Source organism: Typopeltis vanoorti, chromosome 3 (genome assembly GCF_054136105.1).
Source record: "Typopeltis vanoorti isolate ZY-2024b chromosome 3, IOZ_Tvanoo_1.0, whole genome shotgun sequence".
Taxonomy (NCBI): Eukaryota; Metazoa; Arthropoda; class Arachnida; order Uropygi; family Thelyphonidae; genus Typopeltis; species Typopeltis vanoorti.
This window is the reverse complement of record NC_143551.1, coordinates 89,343,499-89,368,615: the sequence shown is the minus strand read 5'-3', so window position 1 is coordinate 89,368,615 and position 25,117 is coordinate 89,343,499. Positions and strand designations below refer to the sequence as shown.

The 25,117-nt window shown below is 34.6% G+C and overlaps 1 protein-coding gene across 2 annotated transcripts in view; it reads right to left on the bottom strand.

Annotated features, from left to right (window-relative positions):
• Positions 1-25,117, bottom strand: part of LOC150108370 (inosine-5'-monophosphate dehydrogenase 1a-like) — a 123,773-nt gene that overhangs the window by 71,457 nt on the left and 27,199 nt on the right. For both annotated transcript variants that reach the window (XM_090415769.1, XM_090415770.1), the window contains exons 4-6: positions 19,580-19,654; positions 12,307-12,513; positions 629-716 (exon numbers count right to left, since the gene is read on the bottom strand). In XM_090415769.1, coding sequence (XP_090271895.1) covers positions 629-716; positions 12,307-12,513; positions 19,580-19,654 — 370 coding nt within the window. The remainder of the gene's footprint in view (positions 1-628; positions 717-12,306; positions 12,514-19,579; positions 19,655-25,117) is intronic.

The window sequence follows — 25,117 nt, the reverse complement described above, 5'->3', positions numbered from 1 at the left end:
AAATGCATTGACAAGAAGGAATAAGGAAGTTATTATTCTTCTTTCTAAATCTTTGATATGAATACATCTGGACTACAGTGCACAGATTTGGTTACCTGGAGAAGATCCAAACATATGTGACCAAAATAGTGACAGGTCTATGGAGTACACTTTATGAGGACAAACTGAAGATTTGTGAGATACAATATGTGATTGAAAGACACATTTTTCAATAAAAGGGTTTTTCAGAGTATGTGCAGAAGAGATTTTTCAATACATAATACTATGGGGAAAAACTCTTGGAAGTCATGCAAAGATGTTTTGGTAAACAAATCATAGGAAATTTTTTTGTTGTTGTTCAGAGTGGTGAATGAGTAGAATGGGTTGGAAGAGTTGAGTTTTATCAATGAATAACTTGAAGGAGAGATGGGCACTGTGTGAATAATGGTTACTGTGTGTCTCCCATGCTGACTCTTCAGACTAGAGATGTCTATGTAATAATAAGAAATAACATACTAGTAGTGTAAGGTTAAGCTCAGTAGGTTGAAACTTATCATATTGCTCGCAAAAAACAACTAATATGTACCTATTGCAGAATAAACAATGCTGAAATTCTTTGTAAGGAACAAAAAATATGTAAATCCCTTACCTTTTTTACTCTGTTGTAATATCTCATTAGCTTCTTCGAGGGTAACACTAGATGGAGCCACTACTAAATCTGCACTCTTTGTCATTACCTACAAGTATTTATATGGTTGTAGAAGCTTCCATAGAATTGTAAATCTAAAATTTTCATTTCTTCAAGTAAAGAAATGCATTAGGTAATTTATGCAAATTATGGAAAAAGTGCTCAGCAAAAATAATTTCAGTTCAAGTAGCTTATTTAATCCTTTATATTGCTAAAAAGGTATTAGCATTTTAAACAGCTTCTTTTTAGCATATGTAGTTCCAGATATCTACCAACATAAAAAGAGAATCTTGCTAATATTCCTATTATTTTGAACTATCTGTTTTACTTCAAGACAAACATTGGAGAATTCATAGGAATACAGTTAACACTCACAATATAGTTAATTCACTATATTGCATATATAGCAAATGACAATATAGTGAATTCAATGACTAAAAAAGAAATGCCAAAAAAAGTTCCTCATGAAGCCTCACTACATAAATGATATGCTAAAAGAAATTCACTACAAAAAATATTCCACTGTAACAAACTAAGGAAAAATGATGCCACTCATTTTATACATCTGAACAAGGTCTATGATAAAATACTAAGAGAAAGGCTGCTATTCAAAATGTTCCAAAAATTACATAATGTCTTCTTCTTTTCAGCCATTTTCTGTCCACTGCTGGACGAAAGCCTCCTCCAGTTCTTTCCACCTTTCTCTGTTCTTGGCAATGGTTGACCAACTTTCCCCAATAAACTCTGACAGTCCATCACTCCACCTTCTTTTAGGATGTCCTCGGCTTCGTTTCCCTTCTTTAGGAATCCAGTTCGTAAGTATGGTTGTCCATCGCTCATCTTGTCTTCATAAATGTTCGGCCCTTTTCCATTTTAGTCGCTTGTGGTGAAGAATGATGTCAGTGATGCGAGTCTGGTTTCTTATCCAGGCGTTTCACTTCTTATCTTTTAATGTGATACCTAGCATCAACCTCTCCATTTTTCTTTGAGTTGTTAATTTATTTGCCAGTGCTCTTGTTAGCGACCAAGTTTCGCAACCATATGAGATGACTGGAAGTATACACTGGTTAAATGTCTTCCTTTTTTAAACAGAGTGGGACATCATCGTTTTGAAAAATGTTTTCAATTTTCTGAATGCACTCCAGGCAAGTTGAACTCTCCTATTTATTTCCTTTTAGAGTCCACAGTTTAAGTCAATGAAAAGACCTAAGTATATATATGAAGAGACTCTTTCCAAAAAATTGTTTTCTATTATTATGTTTTTTGGTGTTACTAAACGATTAAACATGATTTTAGTTTTTTTCTCTGTTTATCTTTAGACCAACTTTTCTGCTTTCATGATATAGGTCTTCTATCATTATATTAAGGTCTTCTGGAGTGTTTGCAAAAATTATGATATCAACTGCATATCTTAGATGTGTTAAGTTTCTGTTATTAATTTTTATACCAAGGTTTGTCCAGTTTATATTATTAAATATTTCTTGAAGGACTGCTGTAAAGATTTTGGGTGATAGAGAGTCTCCTTGTCAGACACCTTTTTCAATTGATATTTTATTGTTACTCATGTGAAGTTGGATTGTTGCTGTTGCAGTGAAGTATATTGCCTGGTGGAGGTCCATATATTCTCCAGGAACTCCCTGATTCTGGAGTGCATTGATTAATGCGTTAGTTTTGATGGAATCAAATGTTTTTTCACAATCAATGAAGGCTAAACAGAGAGGCAATTGGTTTTCTTCTGCTTTTTCTATTATTTGTTTTACTGCATGAATATGATCAGCTGAAGTTGAAGCCTTTACGGAATCCTGCTTGTTCTACTGGTTGATTTGAGTCTAGAAGAGGTGTTAACCTGTTTGTTATTACTTTTGTGAGAATTTTGTACGGATTAGAGAGAATACTAAGTGGTCTATAGTTCTTTACTTCTTCTTTGTCCCCTTTTTTAAATAACAGTATCAGAGTAGCATTTTTCCAATTTTCCGGTATTTTCCCCTCTTCTAGACATAAATTTAGTAAGTTTGTGACATGGGGAATTATATTGTTTTCTCCCCATTTAATTAATTCTATGTGAATTAGGTCTTCACCAGGACATTTTCCATTTTTCATTTGTTTTAATGCTTGTTTTATTTCATCTGAAGTGAATGGGGGGGATGAATTCCATATGCGATGGAGAGGAGTTATTTATGTTTGATTTATCTGTTGAAGGATCACTATAGAGTTCTTTATAAAATTCTTCTAGCCTGCATAGGATTTGTTCTTGGTTCCTTATGGTAGTTCCATTCTTATCTTTTATTGCAGTTATTTGACTTTTGCCAACTGATAAATATTTTCTTAGTATTTTCATATTTTTATTGTTTTCAATTATTTCTTTTATTTTTTTAGTGTTATAAAACCTTATTTCATTTCTCATCTTTTTCCTTATTATTTTGCATAGTTCTGCATATTCTATTTTAGAAATTAAATTTTTATCTTGTTTCATATTTCGTCTCTTTTTTAGTAGTTGTAGGGTTTCCTCTGAAAGTTTATGGTCTTTTTGTTGTTTGTTGTTTTTGAATTCGTTGGCTGTTGAGATTAATACTTCCATAAGTTTTTTGCTTATTTTATTTATGTCTTCTTCTTCAAATATATTTATTAAGTTTAGTTTTTGATTGAGTTTTTCTTCGTAATCCTTCTTCTTGTTTTTGATAAAGTTTAAGTTAAAACTTCTTGATATTTTGTTGTTTAGCCATTTTATTCTTTCCAATTTGGGGTTTATTTTAATTTTGGCTCTGACCAGTCTGTGGTCACTTCCTGTTTTTACTTGATTTAGTACTAATAATGTAACAAACAATATATAAAATTATATATTATATATTATTGTTATACATTTACAGGGCAATATACAGTTTAGTGGTTGTTTAAGAATCAAAATAGAAAAACATTCACATAGAGTAAATATAGGTAATGCAAAGAAATTATTGGAGCTTCTGATCAATTTTCAATCTTTGCCTTTCCATGATCTTGCATTAGTAGGTATCCACCCAAACAGTGAATGAAAGATAGACTGGAAATTTAGAACTTAGTCAACCACATTAAACACATCTGCATTATGTCTCCTGTAAAGATCTTAGAATTTTTTTCAACAAAAGTGTTGTCGAAAAAAATTCCAAGAAAGATGGAATGTTTCTTTTGGAATTTAAGAAAATGGAATCTTAAGAAAAAGTCAATTCTTGAAGATTCGATAATTTTCACTCCAATTTGTAATCGGATTTCTTAATAACGCATACAATTTATTTATAAGATTTTTTTAGACTTGATATGCTAATATGTTGGTCCATGTCAAATTAATTCATTTTAAAATTAGCCCACATTCACTTGGCACTCTACCTCTACTCAAAACTGCTTTCCATTCAAGTAGTTAACCTCCATGTTTAGTGATAAATATAGTTTCATGGTGAACTATTTGGCCTCATATAAACTTAATACTCTAATAAGACAGTTTCTATCCTTATAATTTAGTTTACTATGTCTGTCAATTATTCATGGTCTAAGATTACCCATGCACAAGTTTGTATCAAAAAAAAAAAAACCTATCACCCCTAGAGAGACCGGCTAACTCACCTGCAGTAGAAAAAAAAGCTTTTTCCATGTCAAAAAGCAGATGTTTACATTTCAGGAATGCATCTCTGTTAAGTATCTCTGAACTAAATGACACAAAGTTGATTGGTATCTATGAAAACCTTATTGTGTATTGGAGAAAAGATCATTGCCTTTTAAATACCACTGGAATTATCTGTGGAATCTGGAATTCTGGAAAAAAATATTATTTTTTTCCAGAATCTTACAAAGACAGCTGGTCAGATCGATAAACTAGTTTGCTTGTGTTGAATATTTCCGGGCTTTGGGGAAGGTAATGACAATTACCATATATCATGAGTCTAGAAACTTCTCCCTGGAAAGTATTCTGCTGTAGAGAAAGAGATCTACAGAAGATACTGAGTGATGTTTTTATCATCTTAAAATGGATATCATCAGATCCTATAACACTGGCAGGAAAGTGTAAAAGTGCTCTTTTCAGGTTTTCCTTAATGAACAGTTGATTGTACAGGTCAGATCGATAAACTAGTTTGCTTGTGTTGAATATTTCCGGGCTTTGGGGAAGGTAATGACAATTACCATATATCATGAGTCTAGAAACTTCTCCCTGGAAAGTATTCTGCTGTAGAGAAAGAGATCTACAGAAGATACTGAGTGATGTTTTTATCATCTTAAAATGGATATCATCAGATCCTATAGCACTGGCAGGAAAGTGTAAAAGTGCTCTTTTCAGGTTTTCCTTAATGAACAGTTGATTGTACAGCTCTAACACATTTGAATCCCTGTTTCTCTTATTGGTCCTTGACTATCAAAAATTCATGAGAATATGAAGTTCTTGCTCAGATTCTAGCAAAGCCTAAAGTGTCCGTAATTGCTTCGGGTTTGGCACCTATATATCCATTCCATGATAAACAAATAGTGTGTTCAATATCTAATGTTCATTTTCTAGATTTTATTCTATACCACTTTTGCACTGGTTGCATGATTAATAAATGATCTAAACTGGATCCATGATTGTTTTTGACTCTGACATATAGTAACATGCTTTTCTGAGCACATTTAAAGGCTATGTGATTTAATGCAGAAGCATCTCTGAAAGATATCCCATGCTCTGTCTTAATCTTGTTTGGCTGCTTGGCACTCGGAGTTAACCATGGTTTTTGAAAGAGAAGAAATTAGGATGATGTTTTTTGGCATTACAGCTGTCCTGTAACATATTGAATGAATTAATGAACATTTATTGTCCTGCTTAGACAATACAACACTCATCAGTGTGTTCATTAATAAGGTGTTTAGCTGACTATTTCAGGATTAAACTTTGCAAGATGTGAAAAGGTATTCAGTCACCTTGGTCAATTTTCCACCTAGACATCTGTGAAAACATGATTCCTGTGAAGATATACTGGAAAGCATCCTATAAATAGGAGCAGATTGTAAGGTCTATTGCAGAATACAGAAGGCAAATGAAGGAAAGTATTATTTCCATCGTCAAGATGGGATGGGTCATTACCATCAAGCATATGCCCAACAATCTGGCATCATCCATTTGTGTTAGTGTCAACTCCTCTATGGTTCCATCACCAGTCCTATGTGTACAATAAAAGTGAAATACGTTAAAGTAGGGTGTTCACTTGCTTTTAAATATGTTTCCTGTCAAAAGAAAACAGCTAATGTTTCTGCACAAGGATCCTGATATCAATATTTCAGAATAATCCATGAAAAGTTCCATAATTTTCTCTAGAGCCAAAGGAATAGGAATATTCCATAGGAATCACTGGAGGCATCAAATTTCTGAGAGGTAGAGGGCTGCTGTTTTGACAACCGATTCTGAAAGTATGGATGGTCAATTCAATTCACACAATAACACAAGAAAAGGAGTGAATAAAATTTATTCAAGTCATATATTTTGAGCCAGAAATGATAGGGGGTCATCATCAGTGGCAAAAGGTAGTTAACTACAAAGTAGAACACAAACAATGGATTAATTTGAAACAGTGAAAGGCATAAGATGTCATACATAAAACAATGCAAAGGAATAACCTGAAGAAACTGAATTTTCAGGTTGAAATATATGGCTTTTGAATAAATATTATTCACTATTTTCCTTGTGTTATCATGTGAATTTAAGAAGCCTTATGGCACAAGTAACAATGAAGTCAATGTCCATCTCTTTCTCTGGAAAAATGTTCAATACATCAATTGACATTCCACAGTCACTTTAGATTGCGGTTACATAAGTATCCAGTTTTTTGTAGAGGTGTCTTATTTATCTTTATGTGTTGTTCTTGCCATGATCTTTTGGACAAGTGGATTCTTATTTAGTGGAATCATTTTAGAAGTTGTTTCATGAGTCAGATTGCAATAGCTTAGCTAATTAAAGCACTTCAAAGAGGATGCATTTACGATCATAAAATTCAAGTGCGCCAAAATCTATAAGATGATGGAATAGACATATGGGCTTGTGATGCTTCTCATGATTTTTTTAATGCCACCCTCTCAGGATAAGAGGATTCCACGACAGTTGTTGTATTGGCTAGATTCCTCTCTGAATCCTAAGAAATGTTCTGTTCAGCTTTTATTCTGTATCTCTTTTTCGTCCTTCCATTTTTGGTACTCTCGGGAGAGGACTGGATAGTCCCCCTTCATGGTTGATGTGGATTGATTTATTATACTCTTTACTATCAAAATAGGTAAAGACATACATACATAGCTCATAAAGAGAAAATTAAGTATATATAATTATGTATATACATAATTATATAATTATGTAATACATAGTTAATAAAGAGAATCATGATGTCATTATATATGAAAAGGATTGAAGAATTTAAAATATTTTAAGATAAAAACTTTGAAGACAGATCTAAACCAAGGAGTTGGAAAATTAAAATTAAAATAAAATAAATAAAAGTTAAAAGTCTTAATATTTTATAATAAGAAAAAAAACATATATATCATTATAAATTCAGATCTAATCGTAATCCAGGTCACAGCTTCAGGAGCTGCTTGTAAAAAGTCATTCCAGTCATTCTGATAAGCACGGACCGTGCATTCTTTTACAATATGTTGCATAGTCTGTCGTGGAGCACCACAGTCACATTCTGGAGATGATTGTCTGTTCCATTTATAGAAGGTATCTCCACATAGGCCATGGTTTGTCCAAATCCTATTTAGTACTGTTCAGGTTTTGCGAGGTAGATCCGATCCTGTAATGATTTGATCACCTTTAAAGATGTTATGCAAATGTTCTTTCGTATTTTCCTTCCATGTTTCCTCCCATTTTGATAAAGGATTAAAATGATTTAGCACTAGTTCTTCTGCTGCTCGTAGTGATGGATAGCGAGATTTCAATCTATTGACATTAAGAGTTGGGAGATCCTGATAAATAGGTAGGTTTGGATTATCAGCAATTTTTTGAAATTCACAGACTAAAGAATTCAATCTACATAGTTCTGTAGGGATGATGCCTGCTAAAAGAGGTAACCAATATGTTGGAGTCGATCTAATAGAGCCTGTAATTAATCTTAAGATATTATTCAATTGAGAATCGATAATCCTTGTGTGAGGGCTATTTAGCCACACAGGAGTTGTGGCTAAATAGCCTTCACACAATATTCAGCACTTGAGAATACCAAAACAACGGCTGTTGTACGAAGAGTAGAGGCTCTTGAACCTCAGGTAGTGCCACAGAGTCTCTGTAGAATATTATTACATGTCCTTAGTTTGAATGCCAAGTTTGAAAGATGTTGTCTGAAAGTGAGAGAACGGTCAAGTGTGACTCCCAAGTACTTAGGGAATTTATTATATGAAAATATAGTGTTGTTCAATTCAATTTTAGTTCCACATTTGCCAAGTTATTATTTAGATTAAAACAAGATATTACTGTTTTGCTCCTATTTAAACAGAGTCTCCATCTATTAAATTATTCATCCAGTATAGTTAAGTCAGCTTTTAGAATTTCTTCTGTATTTATGCATTTATGCTGTATAGTTATTGCTATATCGTTGGCATAAAAAATTTCCTTGATGCAGTGACGAGAAGATCAGATATATACAGATTGAATAATAAGGGAGATAAAATGGATCCATGTGGCAATCCATTATTTAACTTCCTTTCGCTGCTAGTTTTATTACCTATTGCCACTATAAATCTTCTATCTCGTTAATAATATGGACTATTGTTTTACATGGGATAATTTTATATAATTTATATACAGGGTGGTTCAAAATTCCATGTACAAATTTTGAGGGGAGGTAGAGAACATAAAAATCAACCATATTCAGATAGGAAAGTATGACCGGAAATGCCAACCGAAAGTGATAGGTGGTGCTGTTCGCCAGCACTCCAGGTGAGCAATTGGGGCTTCCTTATTCAAGCTTTCGACGTCATATGAAGAACATGCATTGTTTTACAAACACTGAGATGGCAAACATGCACCTCATTTATGAGTTAGCTGATAGTAATGGACGAGCCGCTGTACAAATGTAACGTGAAAGGTACCCAAACAGACGTGTACCGCATCACCAAATGTTTGCGCATTTGCATCAGAATTTGTGTGACTATGGATCATTCAGTAATCACAGGCACGATCGATGCGAAATCCCGCCATGGAAGAGGAGGTGTTGCATGCGATGGACAATAATCCAGAGACAAGCACACATGCTGTTGCCTCTGCTATAGGAGTATCTCGATCCAGTGTATTGTGCATTTTGCACTCTGAATCCCTACATTCATTTCATCTGCAATGGTTCCAGCTACTGATGGCCAAAGATTATCCTCGACGTGTGGAATTCGCGCAGTGGTTTCTGCAGAAAAGTGCCATAGACCCGGATTTTCCAACTTGTGTTTTGTTCACGGATGAAGCTTCATTTACCGATGAAGGGGGATCTTCAATCACCACAATGCTCATGTGTGGGCCCATGAGAATCCACATGCTGTACAATCACATGCTGCACAACAACGCTTTGCCATTAATGTATGGGCAGGTATCGTCGCTGACTGTTTAGTCGGCCCATACCTGTTACCACCACGACTGGCCTCCCAGAGGTTTCAGACCTTTCTGGAAGAAGTTCTGACGGATTTACTGAACAATTTGTTCCAATGACTGTGCATTGGCAGATGTGATTCCAACACGACAGGGCTCCAGCCCATTTTGGCATTTCTGTGTGTCAGTATTTGGACAGGTCCTTAGGGGCTCGATGGATTGAGCGTGGTGGACCAGTCGCATGGCCCCTCCCATGCTCACATGATTTATTGAGCATTGATATTTTTCTGTGGGGGACCCTTAAAGCCATGGTGTACGAGATGCCTGTTGTCTCTGACGTGAACCTTGTGGCAAGAATTGCCATCGGCACTGCTAATATCCAGGAAACTCCAGGTATTTTCGAAAATGTACGGCAATCAATGGGTCATCAGTGTGGGGAATGCATCACTGCTAATGGTCGTAACTTTGAGCACCTGATGTGAAACCTTATTATGTATCCAACTACTATTGAACTATTCAGTTATGTCTAATAAAGGTTTTTACACTACTTACTGCCTTGTGTTATTTCTGTATCTTTGTGTCCCTGTTAGTATCTTCCAGTGGCATTTCCTGTCATGCTTTCCTATGTGAATATGGTTGATTTTGATGTTCTCTACCTCTCCCTCAAAGTTTGTACGTGGACTTTAGAACCACCCTGTAGAAGGCCTTGTCTCCAGACAGTGTTGAAGGCTGCTGACAAATCAATAAATGCTGCTGATGTTTTTAAACCTTTTTGAAAACCAGCTTCTATGTGAGCTACTAAAGAGAGAACCTGGTCACAACACCCACAATTTCGTCAGAAGCCAGTTTGTTCTATTGGACACATTTAAAGATAGGTAAAGACAGTAGAACCATGACAGGCTGTTTGAGCATACCATTTTTTCTGACCTTTAAATTATCTTAGTGAAAGTACCTGTATAGCCATGTGAAAATGTTGTTTGCATCCATGGTACTATGCCAGTGGAAGAAAGACTGTTATAAGTTTGATTCCAGTTCCCAACCAGTGAAACAACTTTTTCTAAGCCTTTATTCAACAAGTTACTCAATCGTCTCAGGTATGGTTTTCCTTCCTAGAAACTTAGGTGTTCAACCTTGCATCTCAAAATCCAACCAGAGAATTAAAACTTTTATAAACAATACATGAGTGTTATGGTTTAGGACCATGAAATGTCAGCATTTTGTTGTTCTCTCTCTCGAAACCCTGAATCATTAACAGATCCTGATTTTATTAATACTGGATTCCTCCCCCAAACATGAGACTGAAGGACCTATAAGTACAATGCCATGTGTGAGGACTGAGTAGAAGTTTATTTACCTATTTTTTGAAGAGTCACAGGTTGTAGCTGTTTGGGAATACGCTGGTGCCAAAAGCTAAGGTTGGACTACATTTTTACCTGTATATAAAAAATTATATACAAGTAATTATGTCTACATTTGATGACTCCAACAATAGTAGACATAAATTTATTGTCAGTCAGTATAATAATAAATTATATTACACAGTGACATCATGTGACACACAGTGAATGATCAGAGTGAAAGATGGCAATCCAATTACAGAAAGTGGCAGGTAGATCAAAGGAAGAATTTGTTTAGTAGGCCATGATACCATCAAAAGCTCTGGAAATGTCAAGAGTGACATAGTGTCTGACAGTGAGTGACACAGTTTGGAGACAAGTGTCTCCAAACCTTTCCATAGCATATGTCCAGTGGTGGGTGATGTAAGCTAAGAGGCAAGATGTGGATCTTGAATGTCAGAATCCGTATTTGACTAATTGGCAGGTGTCTAGTTAGTGAAGGAATTCGCAATTGATGACTTTCTAAGTTATTTTGGAGAGGATTGAGGTAACAGCAATTGGTCAGTAGTTTGATGTAGACTTTTATCTCTCCTTTTTGAACAGGTTGGATGTATGATTTCTTTCCTGCATTTCAGCTATGTATAATAGAGTGTAGAGAGATGATGCAGGACAGTTGTTAGCTCTGGAGCACAATCTCCTATCTCTTCATCTGGTACATCAAAGAGAACTCTAATCCAATTTCATACCTAGTCTAGAATTATTGAGTGTTTCATGGAGTATTAGCATAATTGGTATTCTCTCCCCCATTTATCTCTTGTAAGTTTTCTGAATGCTGCTGACACGATGTTTCTACAGAAATATCACCAGAACATAGTTTTTTAACTGTATTGGGAGAGCTTGCCAATTCTTCTTAAATCCTTCTGAATAAAAAAAGGATGACATTTTCCCTACTGGCTTTTCACCTGTTTCACCTGCATGGATAATAAGACACAATGGTATATTTATATACATCAGACATTTTTTGTTTCTTATTTCTATTATCAGATGATGTATCTATGGTATCTGTATGTAGATAGACCCTTGTGAGGTCCATGAAAAGTTTGAGGATGAATAAATTACGGTCGAAGGAATTTTTGGTTCAGCTCAGAGATTCTGACCCATCACAAAGCCACACACAAACATCCATGCTATATGACAAGCAATAAATGTGCTCAGAAGAGGATGCTATACCAGCACTGCAGTGAGTCTTAAACTGTGTTCTTGGACTATGTGGAAGGAGACTTTCTACAACACTGTTGTCAATTGAATAGTCCCAGCCAGGCCATCTAGGACCACTTATTTTGCTGAAGATTGCAAAACCAATCTCCCTTTCTGTCCATAGGTCACACAACAGCAAGATGCCAGCTCCCAGTCATGTGGTCTGGAGAGAGAATGGTAAAAAACTCAGAAGTAGAATGAAGAATGAATGAAGAAAAGTATAGAAGAGGAAAATGAAAAGGATAAGTAATATCACTAGGAGTTCCCTCTCCACCAAATAGATATTATTTAAGCCAAGTCACAGTAATAATAGGTTTACAATGATTTGTGGATAGGAGTGACACAGATATATAAAAAAAAAGTATTAAAAATCACTGTTAAACTATAAACCGTAATAATCAACTTGTGAATTGATAACCTTCACTTCGCCGCCACCAGTATCTTTACTAAAAAAAAAAAAAACACAAATGAACAAAATCTTACTGCTATACCTTTGAAAGAGGAAGATCAAACATATCATCCATCATAAAATCAATATCTCTTGATGTAACAATGCCAACTAGTTTTCCGCCCATCTGACCATTTTTGGTAACAGGAATTCCTGCAAATCCATGCTCCTTTTTGACTTCAAAAACATCACGCACCTTGTGGTTGGGACTTAAAACAAGAGGATCTCTTATGAAGCCATGTTTATATTTCTAGAGAAAAGACAACATAAATAAATAAAACATATTTTATACTGATATTAGAAGATAAAAAACTACCTGATTTCTTTTATTAAGCTAAATAAGCTAATGATAAAATCATTGTTCCTTTTTCACACTATATACAAAAGTAAAGCCATGTTATGAAAATTATTATCATTATTAAAGACCTCTAGGGAGTCAAGAACTTAGGCAGGCCACATCAGATGTCATACTTAACTCATTCATGGCAGATGCGATGTACTCACCATGCAAGCGGTTCCACTCACTACTGAGTGAGAAAAATCTAGCTCTCACCACCTTCTCAACTGCACATAGACTCAACTGCCATGGATGTCCCTTTGTTCTCTCCCCAGCTTCCATGTTAAAAATTTCATCAACCAGTACCTCATAACATCCTTTCAGAAGTTTATGTCTCTTTCATATTATTCCAGTCTGCATATGCTCAATCTCCTCATAATCTACATTTCATCTCAGTAATTCTTTGTACTCTCTCCACAGCTTCTTCATCTCCTCTGAAACCAGGAGACAGAATCTGTACACAGTATAAAACAAATGAAAGAGTAGTCATTTTTAGTCATTCTGTGAACTGAGTAACAATAGCACAGTTGATTGCCCTGCTTATCTTTCCATCATCAGCAAACAATTAACTCCTGTCAGATCCTTTCCAATATGAATAATGTATAGATTGAACAATGGTCCAAGGACTGATCCCTGGGGAACACCACTGGTAATCCTTAATCTGAAAGACAACCCATATAAACCACATTCTTCTACCTGTCTGTCAGGTAGCAGAATGTGGTGTGTATATGTCATTCCAATCCTATATCCTTCAATTTATCGGGTTTTTCATTCCTCAAAAAAAATAAACCGACACACACAATTTACACACAAGAATACTTAGAGACATAAGGGTAACCCTATAACTTATCTTTGTATTATGGTTAGGAAATCCAAGGATACTTGGAAGACCATGAGCCTTAAGTTCCTGTTAAAGCCACTGATGGATGGATGGACATCGATTGTTTAGTCATTAGTTGATAAAACCAATTTGTCATATTGGTTTCTAAATCTTCATCGGAATTATAAATATAGATGTCATGTTTTTGTCCAAAGGGAAAAAGGTTTTTGTCACCAGCATCAACATTAGCATTTGCTTTTGATGCCAGTGTATTGTTCTGATGGGATTTTGGTGTTATTTTATACAATACCTTAAATCAGCAATATATCATCATATCGTCATACTTTTCATGGATTTAGGCCTACAATGGCCCGTTCCAGCCTCAGAAGTCATTGTTGAATCTCTTTAGAGGACGTCCTGGTTTTCTTTGTCCTAATGGTTTGTAACTTAATACATGTTTTGGTAAACTTTCTGTTTTCATTCTTTCAACTTGTTCCATCCATTTATGTTTCTTTATTTTTTCTATTACTGATTTCTGGTTCGGTTCTTTCATAATTTCTTCATTTCTTTTGTGATTGAATAGAGTATACTTTGCAGTTTTTCTCATAAACTTTATTTCAGCTATTATAAATCTTTGTTTGTCTTTTTGTTTTATTGTCCACATTTCACTTCCATACAATACGACTGGTCAGGCAAATGTATTATATACTTTTAATCTAGTTTGTTTTTGAACTAGATTAGGTTTAAATACAGAGTTAATTAAACCTTTAAATAATAAACTGTTATTTTTAAATATTTTGCAATTCTTAGGTTTATATCTTTTTCATTTTCACAGTGTGGTTAGCCTAGTGGCTGTGAGCTTCGCAACCATATGCCTGGAGAAGGACTGACCTAGATTCAATTTCCATCAGTGACGTGAAGAGCTGAAGGATCTTCCTCAGCCATAGACAAGTTAGCCGTCTTGGGCATGGACAGTAGGATTTTCCCCCCAGTTTATCCTGGGTTTTTCATCTCGCAAAGCAGGCAAACCGGCCTTGAGAACTCAACACTACAGGACATAGGATACACCGAGGTGTAGGACTGACCACCTTATCCCGTGAACGGTTTCAGGCCCAATGATCAATAAACCCTCGACACCGTAAGGTAAAAGAGGGTAAAAGGAAGATGGGATGAGATCATGCATCCTAGAAAACTAAATGAATTCACCTGTTCTAAATCTTGTTATCTATTACTATTTTAGTTCTTCTATTACTATTCTGGATCCTGTCCTTTAAAGGCCATCGTTTTTTATTTTTCTGTTGATATTCTCATTTAATAATCTTTGGCTATTTCATTTAAATTTAAAATATCTTTTAGTAAGCTATTTTCAGAATTTGCATTCAGTATTTGATAATCAGCAAAAAGGAGAGTGGGGAATTTTTATTCCATTTTATTATTATTATGAGGGTGGTCTGAAAATTCTTGGCCTCGACCATAGATGGCAACACTATCGCCAAGATTTTTTTTTTTTCTATGTTGGTACACTGGTCATAAGCATCCATGTGAAATTGCAAGTCATTCTATCTTTTGTTTGAAGCAAAAGTGTTGTTTGTATCCCTTGAAATGAATAAAATTGTCGTGCAGTTATAAAATTCTTTGTAAAAGAAGGTTTAATGCCAAAAGAAATTCATTCGAAGCTCAAAGTTTATGGGCACTCTTCTCCTTCATTTTCGACAAATTAAAAATAGGCTGCAGAGTTTAAACATGGTCGTACTAGCCTTGGAGATGATCCACATGAAGGACATCCAAAAAGTGTAACAACACCAGAAATCATTGATCAAGCCAGTCATCCAATACCACGATATGGTATTGGATGACTGGCGAGTAAAAGCATGTGAAATTGCTGAGACTGTAGGTATTTCAAAAGAACGTGTAGAATATATTGTGCATGAAGAATTGCAAATGAAACAACTTTGCACAAGATGGGTGTCACACTTGCTCACAGCAGATCAAAAATGCACTCACATGAAAATCTCTGAACAGTGCTTGGAGCGTTTTAATAAAAATAAAACTGATTTTGTGCATTGATTTGTTACTATGGATGAAACTTGGATTAACCATTACACACCAAAATCCAAACAGCAGTCAAAACAGTGGACAGAAGCAGGTTGTTCATTGCCAAAGAAGACAAAGCGGTTCCATCAGCAGGAAAAGTCATGGCACTGGTGTTTTGGGAATGCTAAATGCATTTTGTTTATTAATTATCTTGAAAAGGGTAAAACAATAACCAGGCAATATTATTACAATCTTTTAACCAGACTAGATGAAAAAATTCATGAGAAAAGATCTGGTTTGCAGAAGAAAAAATCATTTTTCATCAGGACAATGCACCTGCCCACAAAGGTGTTTTGGCATTGGGAAAATTAAGGGATCTGTACTATGAATTAATGAAACATCCATCCTATTCCTCATATTTGGCTCCGTCTGACTTCTATCTTTTCCCAAAACTAAAACTCTTCCTCACTGGTCAGCGTTTTTCTTCGAATCAAGAGGCGATTGCAGCTGTAGAGGGGTATTTTGCAGATTTTACTGAGAACCACTAGGGATGGGATAATGATGCTGGAGCATTGCTGGAATAAATGTATTAGTCTTAAAGGAGATTATGGTGAAAAATAAAAATAATTTTGCAATTATAAATTCGTTTTTTCATTGTTAGGCTGAGAACTTTTCAGACCACCCTTGTATTTTATTTAAATAAATATTAAAAACAGTTGCTGAAAGGAGACATCCTTGTTGGACACCTTGATTTATCTCTCTCAGATATGATAGTTCATAATTTAATATTATTTGTGTTTGATTATTTTCATATATACTTATGATAGCTTTTAGAATATTATTTGTTATTTGTCTTTCTTTTAATATGTTAAATAAAATTCTTCTTTTAACTTAATTAAATGCTTTTTCAAAGTCAATAAATGCAATATATGTTTCTAAATTGTATTCTCTTCTTTTCTCTATTATCGATTTTAGGCAAAAGGCCAGGTGTATGTATGATCATCCTTTTCTAAATCCATTTTGTACTTATAAAGTCTCCAGAATATTTTATTAGTTTATTTAAAATTGTGCTGTATATTTTATAACAGAAATTTAGAATACTTATATAGTCTGCCCACAGTTGAGAAAACCTTAGCTGGCATAGTGCCAAGAAAAGATAATTCATGTTGAAGGGGAGAAAGGAATAAGGCGATACATGTATTCATCACCAACATGCGAAATCATGTACTTTGTACGTAAAATTTTCCTATTCTTATACAAGCAAAATAGTTACCTCTTAAAAATCCAGAATGTTCATAATAGAAAAGCTAATTTTCTGAGTTAATAATAAACTCATCCCACAAGATGGAGCGATTATCCTATTATCAGAATGGATTCTCCTTCTTCTGCCATGCACAGAAGCGTCGAGGGGTCTCACATCTGTGGTCGAACTTTACCTCTATAGTTTTTAGGATCACCTCTATTACCTTTTTTAAAAATAAGAATCACTATTGCTTTTTTCTATTCTACTGTTGGGATACTTGTTGAATAGATTTTATTTAAGAATAATAAGAGTCTTTCTGTAAACCTTATTCCTGCATATTTATATAATTCTGAACCTAATTTGTCTTCTCCAGGTGATTTTCTGTTTCTTGTTTCTTTCAAGCTGATTTCCAATTCTTCTTTAGTTATTTCCATTTCATTTCCATTGAATGTTTGCCAGTTATCATTTTTAAAATATTTGTTTGTCCACAATTCTCTATAGAAATTCCTCTAATTTCAATTTGGTGTCTAATTTTACACTTCTCTAATATCTGTACTCAAATTGTTTCAAAAATCTTATACACATTGGATCTTATTCTATATAAGTCATGTTCTAAATTAGAAACAAATTAGTTCCATGATTCTCTATGTCTTTTTCTGACTTCTCTTTTAGCTATGGCTCTTATTCTTTTATACTCTATTTCATTTTCTAATCTTTTACTGAAAAAATTAAAAAAGCACCATTTATCATATGCTGCTTTTTTCATTTTGATTCTTTCTTTGATTGTATCATCCCATATCTTCAGTCAGTTTTTTCTCTTTATTGAATTTTTTGATCTTACCTAAGCTTTTATTTATAGCTGTATTTAGTATCATTTTAATATTAAGCCATTCTATTTCTTCACTTTGTTTTATTTTATCTAAATATTGGTTAATTCTTTGTTCATATAGCCATTGTATATTTGTATCATTTAATACTTTGTTTTATAAAAGAATGTTTTAAATTTTCTTTCTGTTCTTGTTATTTTTATCCATTTAGATGATAATCTTAAAAAGTTTTAAGATTATCATCTTAAAGTTTTATTTTAACAAGGAAATGATCACTACTTATTTCATATCCTCTGTGGACTCTAACATCTAGAGAAGACTTGGATGTCTTTCATTTAAGATAAAGTAATCTAATATTGATTTTCACCCTCTTGCTGCTCAAGTATATTTATGTATGTCTTGATATTTATAGAAACAATTCGTTGTTTTAAGATTATTATGAACTACAAAGTCAATCAATTTTTTACCATCCCTGTTTACAATATGTTCTTTGTGTATTCCTATATTATTATTATTATTAGTTTTCATTTTTCCAATTCTTGCATTTGTTTCCTGCTAATATTACATAATCATTTTTATTTATTTTATTATATATATTTTGTAATTGATTATAAAATTCAATTTATCTACAAATAAATTAGTAAATACACCAAATACAGTGACTTCTTAACCTAAGCAAAAAATACATTCCAGAACATCTCTCACAATTTGAATTCACACATAATGTATTAATCATTAAAACACATAATAGCAGGTCAATGAGAGTAACTCTTGGATTCTAACTAAGTTATCTTTTCTGGTACATCATTCATTTTCTTTAGTTGGAAGCAGGCACTAGAGAAAATTATAAGCATCCAAAGAGATTCATTCATCTCTATTTATTTCAGTAGAATAAGAAAAAATGTTTACTTTAATCAACATATATAGATGATACAACACAAACAATTCCGGGGGGGGAAGAGTGAGGTGAAGGGTGGTTTTATTCAGAGTGACGAGATGGAACATTCATAGTGCTTAAGCACTTCCAGTTTCATTTCAAGAGAAATTTATTACCGCAAGCACTTATCATCACTTGTTATATAATTTATTACCATCATTTCCACTAGAACTATTTCTAATTCTTACTAGGCATGAAGATAATAATAAACACAAAATAAGCATTATAAAAAAAAATAAATGAAATAAAAAAAATAATTAGGTTTCCAATTGATGACCAATCAACAATATTCAACAAAACAAAATGAAAAAATAGCAAGCTACTCGGGCTGGCTTCCTCTCATGACGCTTTCTGTAAATATGGTTGCCACACTTATTTTAAATTGGCGTAATTTAAAACACAAATTAAGAAATCACTGTACAACCGATTCACTAAAACAACAATGATATACTAAAAATACACTAATTAATCTAAGAAAATGTTCAATAAAAGAAAAAAACTATCTTATTAGTATTAAAATCCATCCTAACTCAAAGTACTGAACATAATTCCATCAGAATTAGCATTCCATTCAAACCCAATTTATAAACATTACAATAAATATGAAATTATGAAAATAGCTGAATTCAAGTGAGATAGTTGCAAAAATAAATAAATAAAAATAACAAGAATGCTGCAGCTTCCTTCATGAAATGAAAAAAAGGTTGTAATTTACTGTACTTCTATCTCATATTACCAAACTCCATAAATTAAAATTGCTACACTGCCTGAGTTTTGGAAGCCGAAATTATTTTTTTATTTTATTCCAAAACGTTATTATCTAAATAACTTGTTTTGATGGTGGTTATCTCCTTGAAGAGCATGGTCTTATGAATAAACAAGAAAAACATTCTCTTAGAACAGAGGTTTATATTCAAGTGCTGTAACAGAAAGGCAACTTATCAAACTTAGATATAGAAAGTATTACATAACTTTGTTCCAAACATTTGAAAGTTAAATTTATTTGTCTTTAGCTTATGAACTTACAAAAGAATTTTTATTTAAAAATCCTTAAGCTAATTATATTTTGCAATTACTGTGCTCAAAAATTAAAGATTACATTCAAACTTATTGGTTACCTTGACTTTCAAAACTTCACTTGCTTGAAATTCAGGATTACAGTTATGATGGATTATTCCAATGCCTCCACAAAGCTAAAAATATAAGTAGAGAAATGGAAATAAAATATAACAGATGTAAGTAAAAAAACATGGAAATTCTTAATTTTAACCACCTCATGGCAGAATCTTATTAGTACATGAACAGTAAAAATGAAAACAAATTATATATATATATATATATATATAAAAATTGTATATATAAAAAAAAAAATATATATATATATATATTGTATTTTATTGTATTATATAAAAATTGTACACACACACACTGCTTGAAAAGAAGCCAACAGTTATCCCCCTCCATAGTCAAGGTGCATTGGACCATGTAACGAGTTACATGGTCCAATGCACCTTGTGACAACATACTAAACTACACATTCTACTGAGCAAATAAACAGGTGTAGATATAGCAGATGCACGGTGAACATCTCTTAGCAGAGTGTGTAACAACAACTATGAAATTCAGAGGTGGTGGCATGATAGTCTCTGTATGGACCTCTGTCTGTGGTGCCACGAACACTGAACTCCAAGAGATACCTGAACATTCTGGACAATGCAATAATTCCTACTTTGTGGCGTTTCTATAGAACTGACCACTGTCTCTTTCAGCATGACAATGAACCACATCTGCTGCTGTAGATGTGTGATTTGTTGATATGAATGTCACCATACTTGACTGGCATCTACAGAGCCCTGATCTCAACCCTATTCAACATCTGTAGGATGAACTGGAGTGTTGGGGAGGGACATCTGCACAAAACAGTTCAGGACCTCATTACATGCCTAAAAGAAGAATAGTCCAAAATTCCCATTGATTGCTATTGTATGCTTGAGGAAAGTATGCCCATAGGATTGCTGTGGCCATTGCAGTGAAAGAAGGTCCTACATCTTTTATTAAAGTGGGTGCTATGACTATTTGTTCCTCACACTATGGTTTCAGTTGACTTCTTTCCAAGCAGTGCGTGTGTGCGTGTGTGTGTGTGTGTGTGTGTATTGGGACCTCTGCTTGTAGGCATTAGAGAGACCTGGCTATCAGAATCATACTAACTGGTATTGGGTGTAAAGGGTACAGTATTTTTAGGAAGGATAGACAGAACAGGAGCCTCTGTAGCTCAGTCGGTATAGATGAAGCCCTTTGGTTGGAAAAACCTGGGTTGAATTCCCATCCATGACATAAGGAATTTTTATCTAGTCTCTTTTGAATTAAGGTGAGTTAGCTCCTATGAAGGTAAAGGGTATTTTTCAGCTGGAAACTTGGGTTTTTCTTCCCTTAGAACATGCAAACCGACCTCGTGAACACACACACACAGTCATGAATACTTGTCCTTAGGGGGATGCAGCAGGGGAATGGTGAACTAGCTGCATTAATTTATTATAAAACCTCTCATTAGGGGACAGATGAGAAGGGAGGGAAACAAGATAGGAAAGGAGGAGACATGCTGCTAATGATACCAGATAACTTGAATTCAATTAGAGTTCAGACCTATGACTGTAATACCAGTAACAGTTTTTCATGTAGCAGCGAGTTTGAAATCATCTGGTGTGAGGGGAATCTAACAATCTCACTGTAATTGATACCATTGCCAGCCCAATGGTATCAATTACATAGTGGGGTGTTGTTACAGACCTGGTGGATCGGCTGCTAGTAATAAAGAAATAACATCACCAAATAGAAAAGATGGATGTGAAAAAAGTAATCATAATAGGGAACTTTAATAGGGGACCTAATCAATATTATCCACATAATGATTGGGTAACAGTAAAATCTCATGAGAAGAATGAAACTGAATTTATTGAGCTATTGCTAGACAACTTTCTCAAGGCACATGTAATAGAAAAGAAACTTGAGGTCAAAGAATGCTGGATTTGATTATTGTGTCAGAGGGTGCTTCAGTTAAAGACGTAACTATTCTGCCTCCGGTTGGTGAGAGTGATCATGTGATACTCACTTCGCAAGTGGCTAAGTTTATGAATGTTCCATTCTGGAAAGGTTACATGCTGAACTACAAAGCAAGAAATTATGACCAAATGGGGAGCATACTGAGGAAGCATATTGCTAGATGGGAAGAATATCGACAGTGCATGGAAGCATTTAAAAAATACTTAAATGATGTAATATCAGAATGTGTCCTGAGAGTTTGAAGAATAAATAGAGTAGGAATCAAATGGAGATGTAACTTTATCAAGAAAGAGATTCATCCTTTTCTTATGAATCTCTTTCTTGATAAAGAAAGAGAAGGAATGGAAGGAATATCATGTGCATAAGGATGATGTCTGTTACAAAAATTATAAGCAGCAGGCCAGAAGAGTCAACACTGCTATACAGAAAGTACATTTGAGTATGAAAAGAAACTGGCTCTGCAAGCTAAACTCTACAAAGAATTCTACTGATAGCCTGGTTGTCCAAGTGGTTAGCGTATCTGCTCTCCAGCCAAGAGGCCGTGGGTTTGAATTCAAGAATAAGTATGACAACTAGTACATGTAGTATGTGGCCTCCCTCAATGAGTCCTTGACTCTCTGGAAGTCACTCTTAATAATAATATATATAGAATTACAATATACCTTGAAATCAGAGGTTAGCAATACAGTACAGTAAAATTCTGAACTATTACTGCAAAGCAAATCCATTACAACTGATTAGAAGCAGATAGAAGTTTGCAACAAAATATGGAAGCACTAGGACTATAAAGCTTATGCTGTCTTCCATTACAGTGTAAGAAAACGTTACTACCAAAATATGTTTCTCCCTTTAAAGAGTAGTCGAGTAAGCCCTCAAGGAACATAAAAGTGAAGAAATAAAACTCTCGATATGAGACAGCTGTGAAAATGTTTTCTTTTTTTTTATTTATTTCGTATTATATCACTTCTCTTAGTTGGGTGACGAGTGCTTTCACTCTTTTTATCAAACAGGTCATGGGATTAAATCCCACTACAGGCATGGAGCTTTATGAAAATCTTTAAGTGATAGCTAGTTTCTGTAAAACCCCACCCTGCTTACTGGAAGCCTGGAGTTCCATGTTTTTCTCTAAATCAGGGTAAAACCAGATTATCTAACCAATAGTCCATTCATAGACCAATAATGGGTCAATGAATGGACTATTGACCGGGTAGAGATGCACAACATACAGCCTCTCCCAGTCAAGTTAACCCAGTCCTTTAGACTCCCAACTACTTTTACTTCCTACATTAATCACCCTCTTCCCCATTTGTCAGTCATTCTCACACTCACTTGCCTCATGGGTGCCTTCCCATACATTCACCTGCATCCACCCTAATTGCTTAAGTTTTCCCAAATTTGTGCTTCAGCATGCTCAGTGAACAAAGCTATCTCTCTAGACGCTTAACATCAAAGCCATTCAGATGCAGTCTGTCAGCATTATATAAATCCTTCTTTCCATCAATCTCAGGCCATAGGTCCACAAACACCAGATCATTCCTTCTGCATACGGATTTGTTTGCTGTCAAAGCCCTCCTCCTCTTCCTCAATTCACCTGTATGATAGCATGGCAGATGACTTACAATCTTCACCTTTTCTCTTTCATTTTTGCTTCGTCCAACAACTCCTTCACATTTAACCTCATAGAATACTTCCTTGTCAAATCATTAGTGCCAACCAAGACAATTAGTTCTTTTGCCCTACTTTTTTTGCATCTGAATGGATGACTAATATAATTAATTTTTGTGAATCGCAATTTTGTTATACCTGCATTAAGTACTCCTATAACCACTGAGTCTCCATACATAATTTTCTCTTTACCTTGTTTTTCTCATTTTTTCACATGATCTTGATTTTTACCTTGGACCACCTGCTTCTTTCTCTTTTCAGCCCTGCTAATTTCTTGCCACTTCTGCAGCTTTTTGATTTCACGCTCTGTCCTGTGAAGGATAACATGCAAGCATGCTATTTCCTTATTTAGGTTTATTTCATTTTCCTGTATTTCAACTGCCACATATTCAATATTAATTCCGACATTAACATTTTCCATTTTACCATCGATACTGTCTACTCATCGATGGTAAAATGGAAAATTGGTAGCAAGAAAAAAAAGTTTTTTCTTGCTACCTGACTGGCACTTGCTGTCAAAATACTTAATACACACTCGTTCAGTAGTTTCACTTTCCTTCCATAAATCCTTTAATTTTCATGACAAATACATCTCACACATACACTGCACTGTACAAAATCATGTAAATTCAAATCACCCAACAATAACGTCTTTGGCACCATTGTTGTACTACACACTGGTGCAATACGTACAATATCATATTTACACAAAAAAATACAATGTTAACTTAATTTAATAAGGTTAAATCATTGTGATGTAACCTAATATTAACTAAAACATGAAAAGATGACTTAGCTTTCAGCAGCACTAATAATAACAGCTTTAATAGAAGCATTTAATAACATTTAAGTTAATATTAACATATTAACATTTAAGTAACGAGTAGGTAATTAGGTAACTAGTATAGTAAGAAAAGCAAAAAAGGATTACGAAAGAACATTGGCCATGCAGGCTAAAGAGAATCCTAAAAAGTTTTTTCGATATGTTGCAATTAAAGGAAAAATGTATATGGCAGAATGATTTTAAAGAATGCCGATGGTAGGGAGGTAACTGAATCAGTGGATAGTGGATATAGTTGAGTTACTGAGCGAGCACTTTGCAAGAATATATCATCCGGGTGACATTGCAGAAACGAACAAACCAGTAGATTATACGGGAATTGTGGTGAATGAAGTGGAGGCGAGTAGTCTATTGCATAACCTCAATGTCAATACATCTGTGGGATTGGATGGTATACCAGCTCGTGTCGTATGAGAAGCGGCTAAAGAATTGTCAGTACCCTTGACCATTTTGTTTAATTTGAGTCTCGGGTCTGGGTTAGTCCCGAGGGGGTGGAAAGAGGGGAAAATAGTTCCACTGCATAAAGGTGGTTCCAAGACTGCTGTTGTAAATTACCGACCGATTAGCATATCAGGAATCATTGTCAAGGTCTTAGAGAAATTAGTCAAGAAAAGAATACAGGATTGGATAGATGAAAATGGGATATTGTATGGGGGACAACATGGTTTTGTGAAGGGTAGATCATGCCTCAGTAACTTGCTCACGTTTTATAACACAGTAACGGCTGAACTGGATAATGGTAATGGGTTTACAGTGATTCTACTGGACTTTGCCAAGACCTTTGACAGGATACCACATGGAACTCTAATCAGTAAACTGGAGCAGATATGGATGGATATAGGGTTGGTGAGATGGATAGGAGGGTGGTTGATGGAGAGATACCAGAGAGTGGTTTATTCAGGAGTTGAATCTAAAAGACGGCTTGTGACTAGTGGTGTGCCGCAGGGCTCTGTTCTTGGACCACTGCTTTTCAATTTGTTCATCAATGATATAGGAAAGGATCTGAGAGGAAGTGTTCACTTGTTTGCTGATGATGCAAAGTTGGGTAGAGCAATTGTGAGTGCTCTACCCAACTGAAAAATGGATGTCA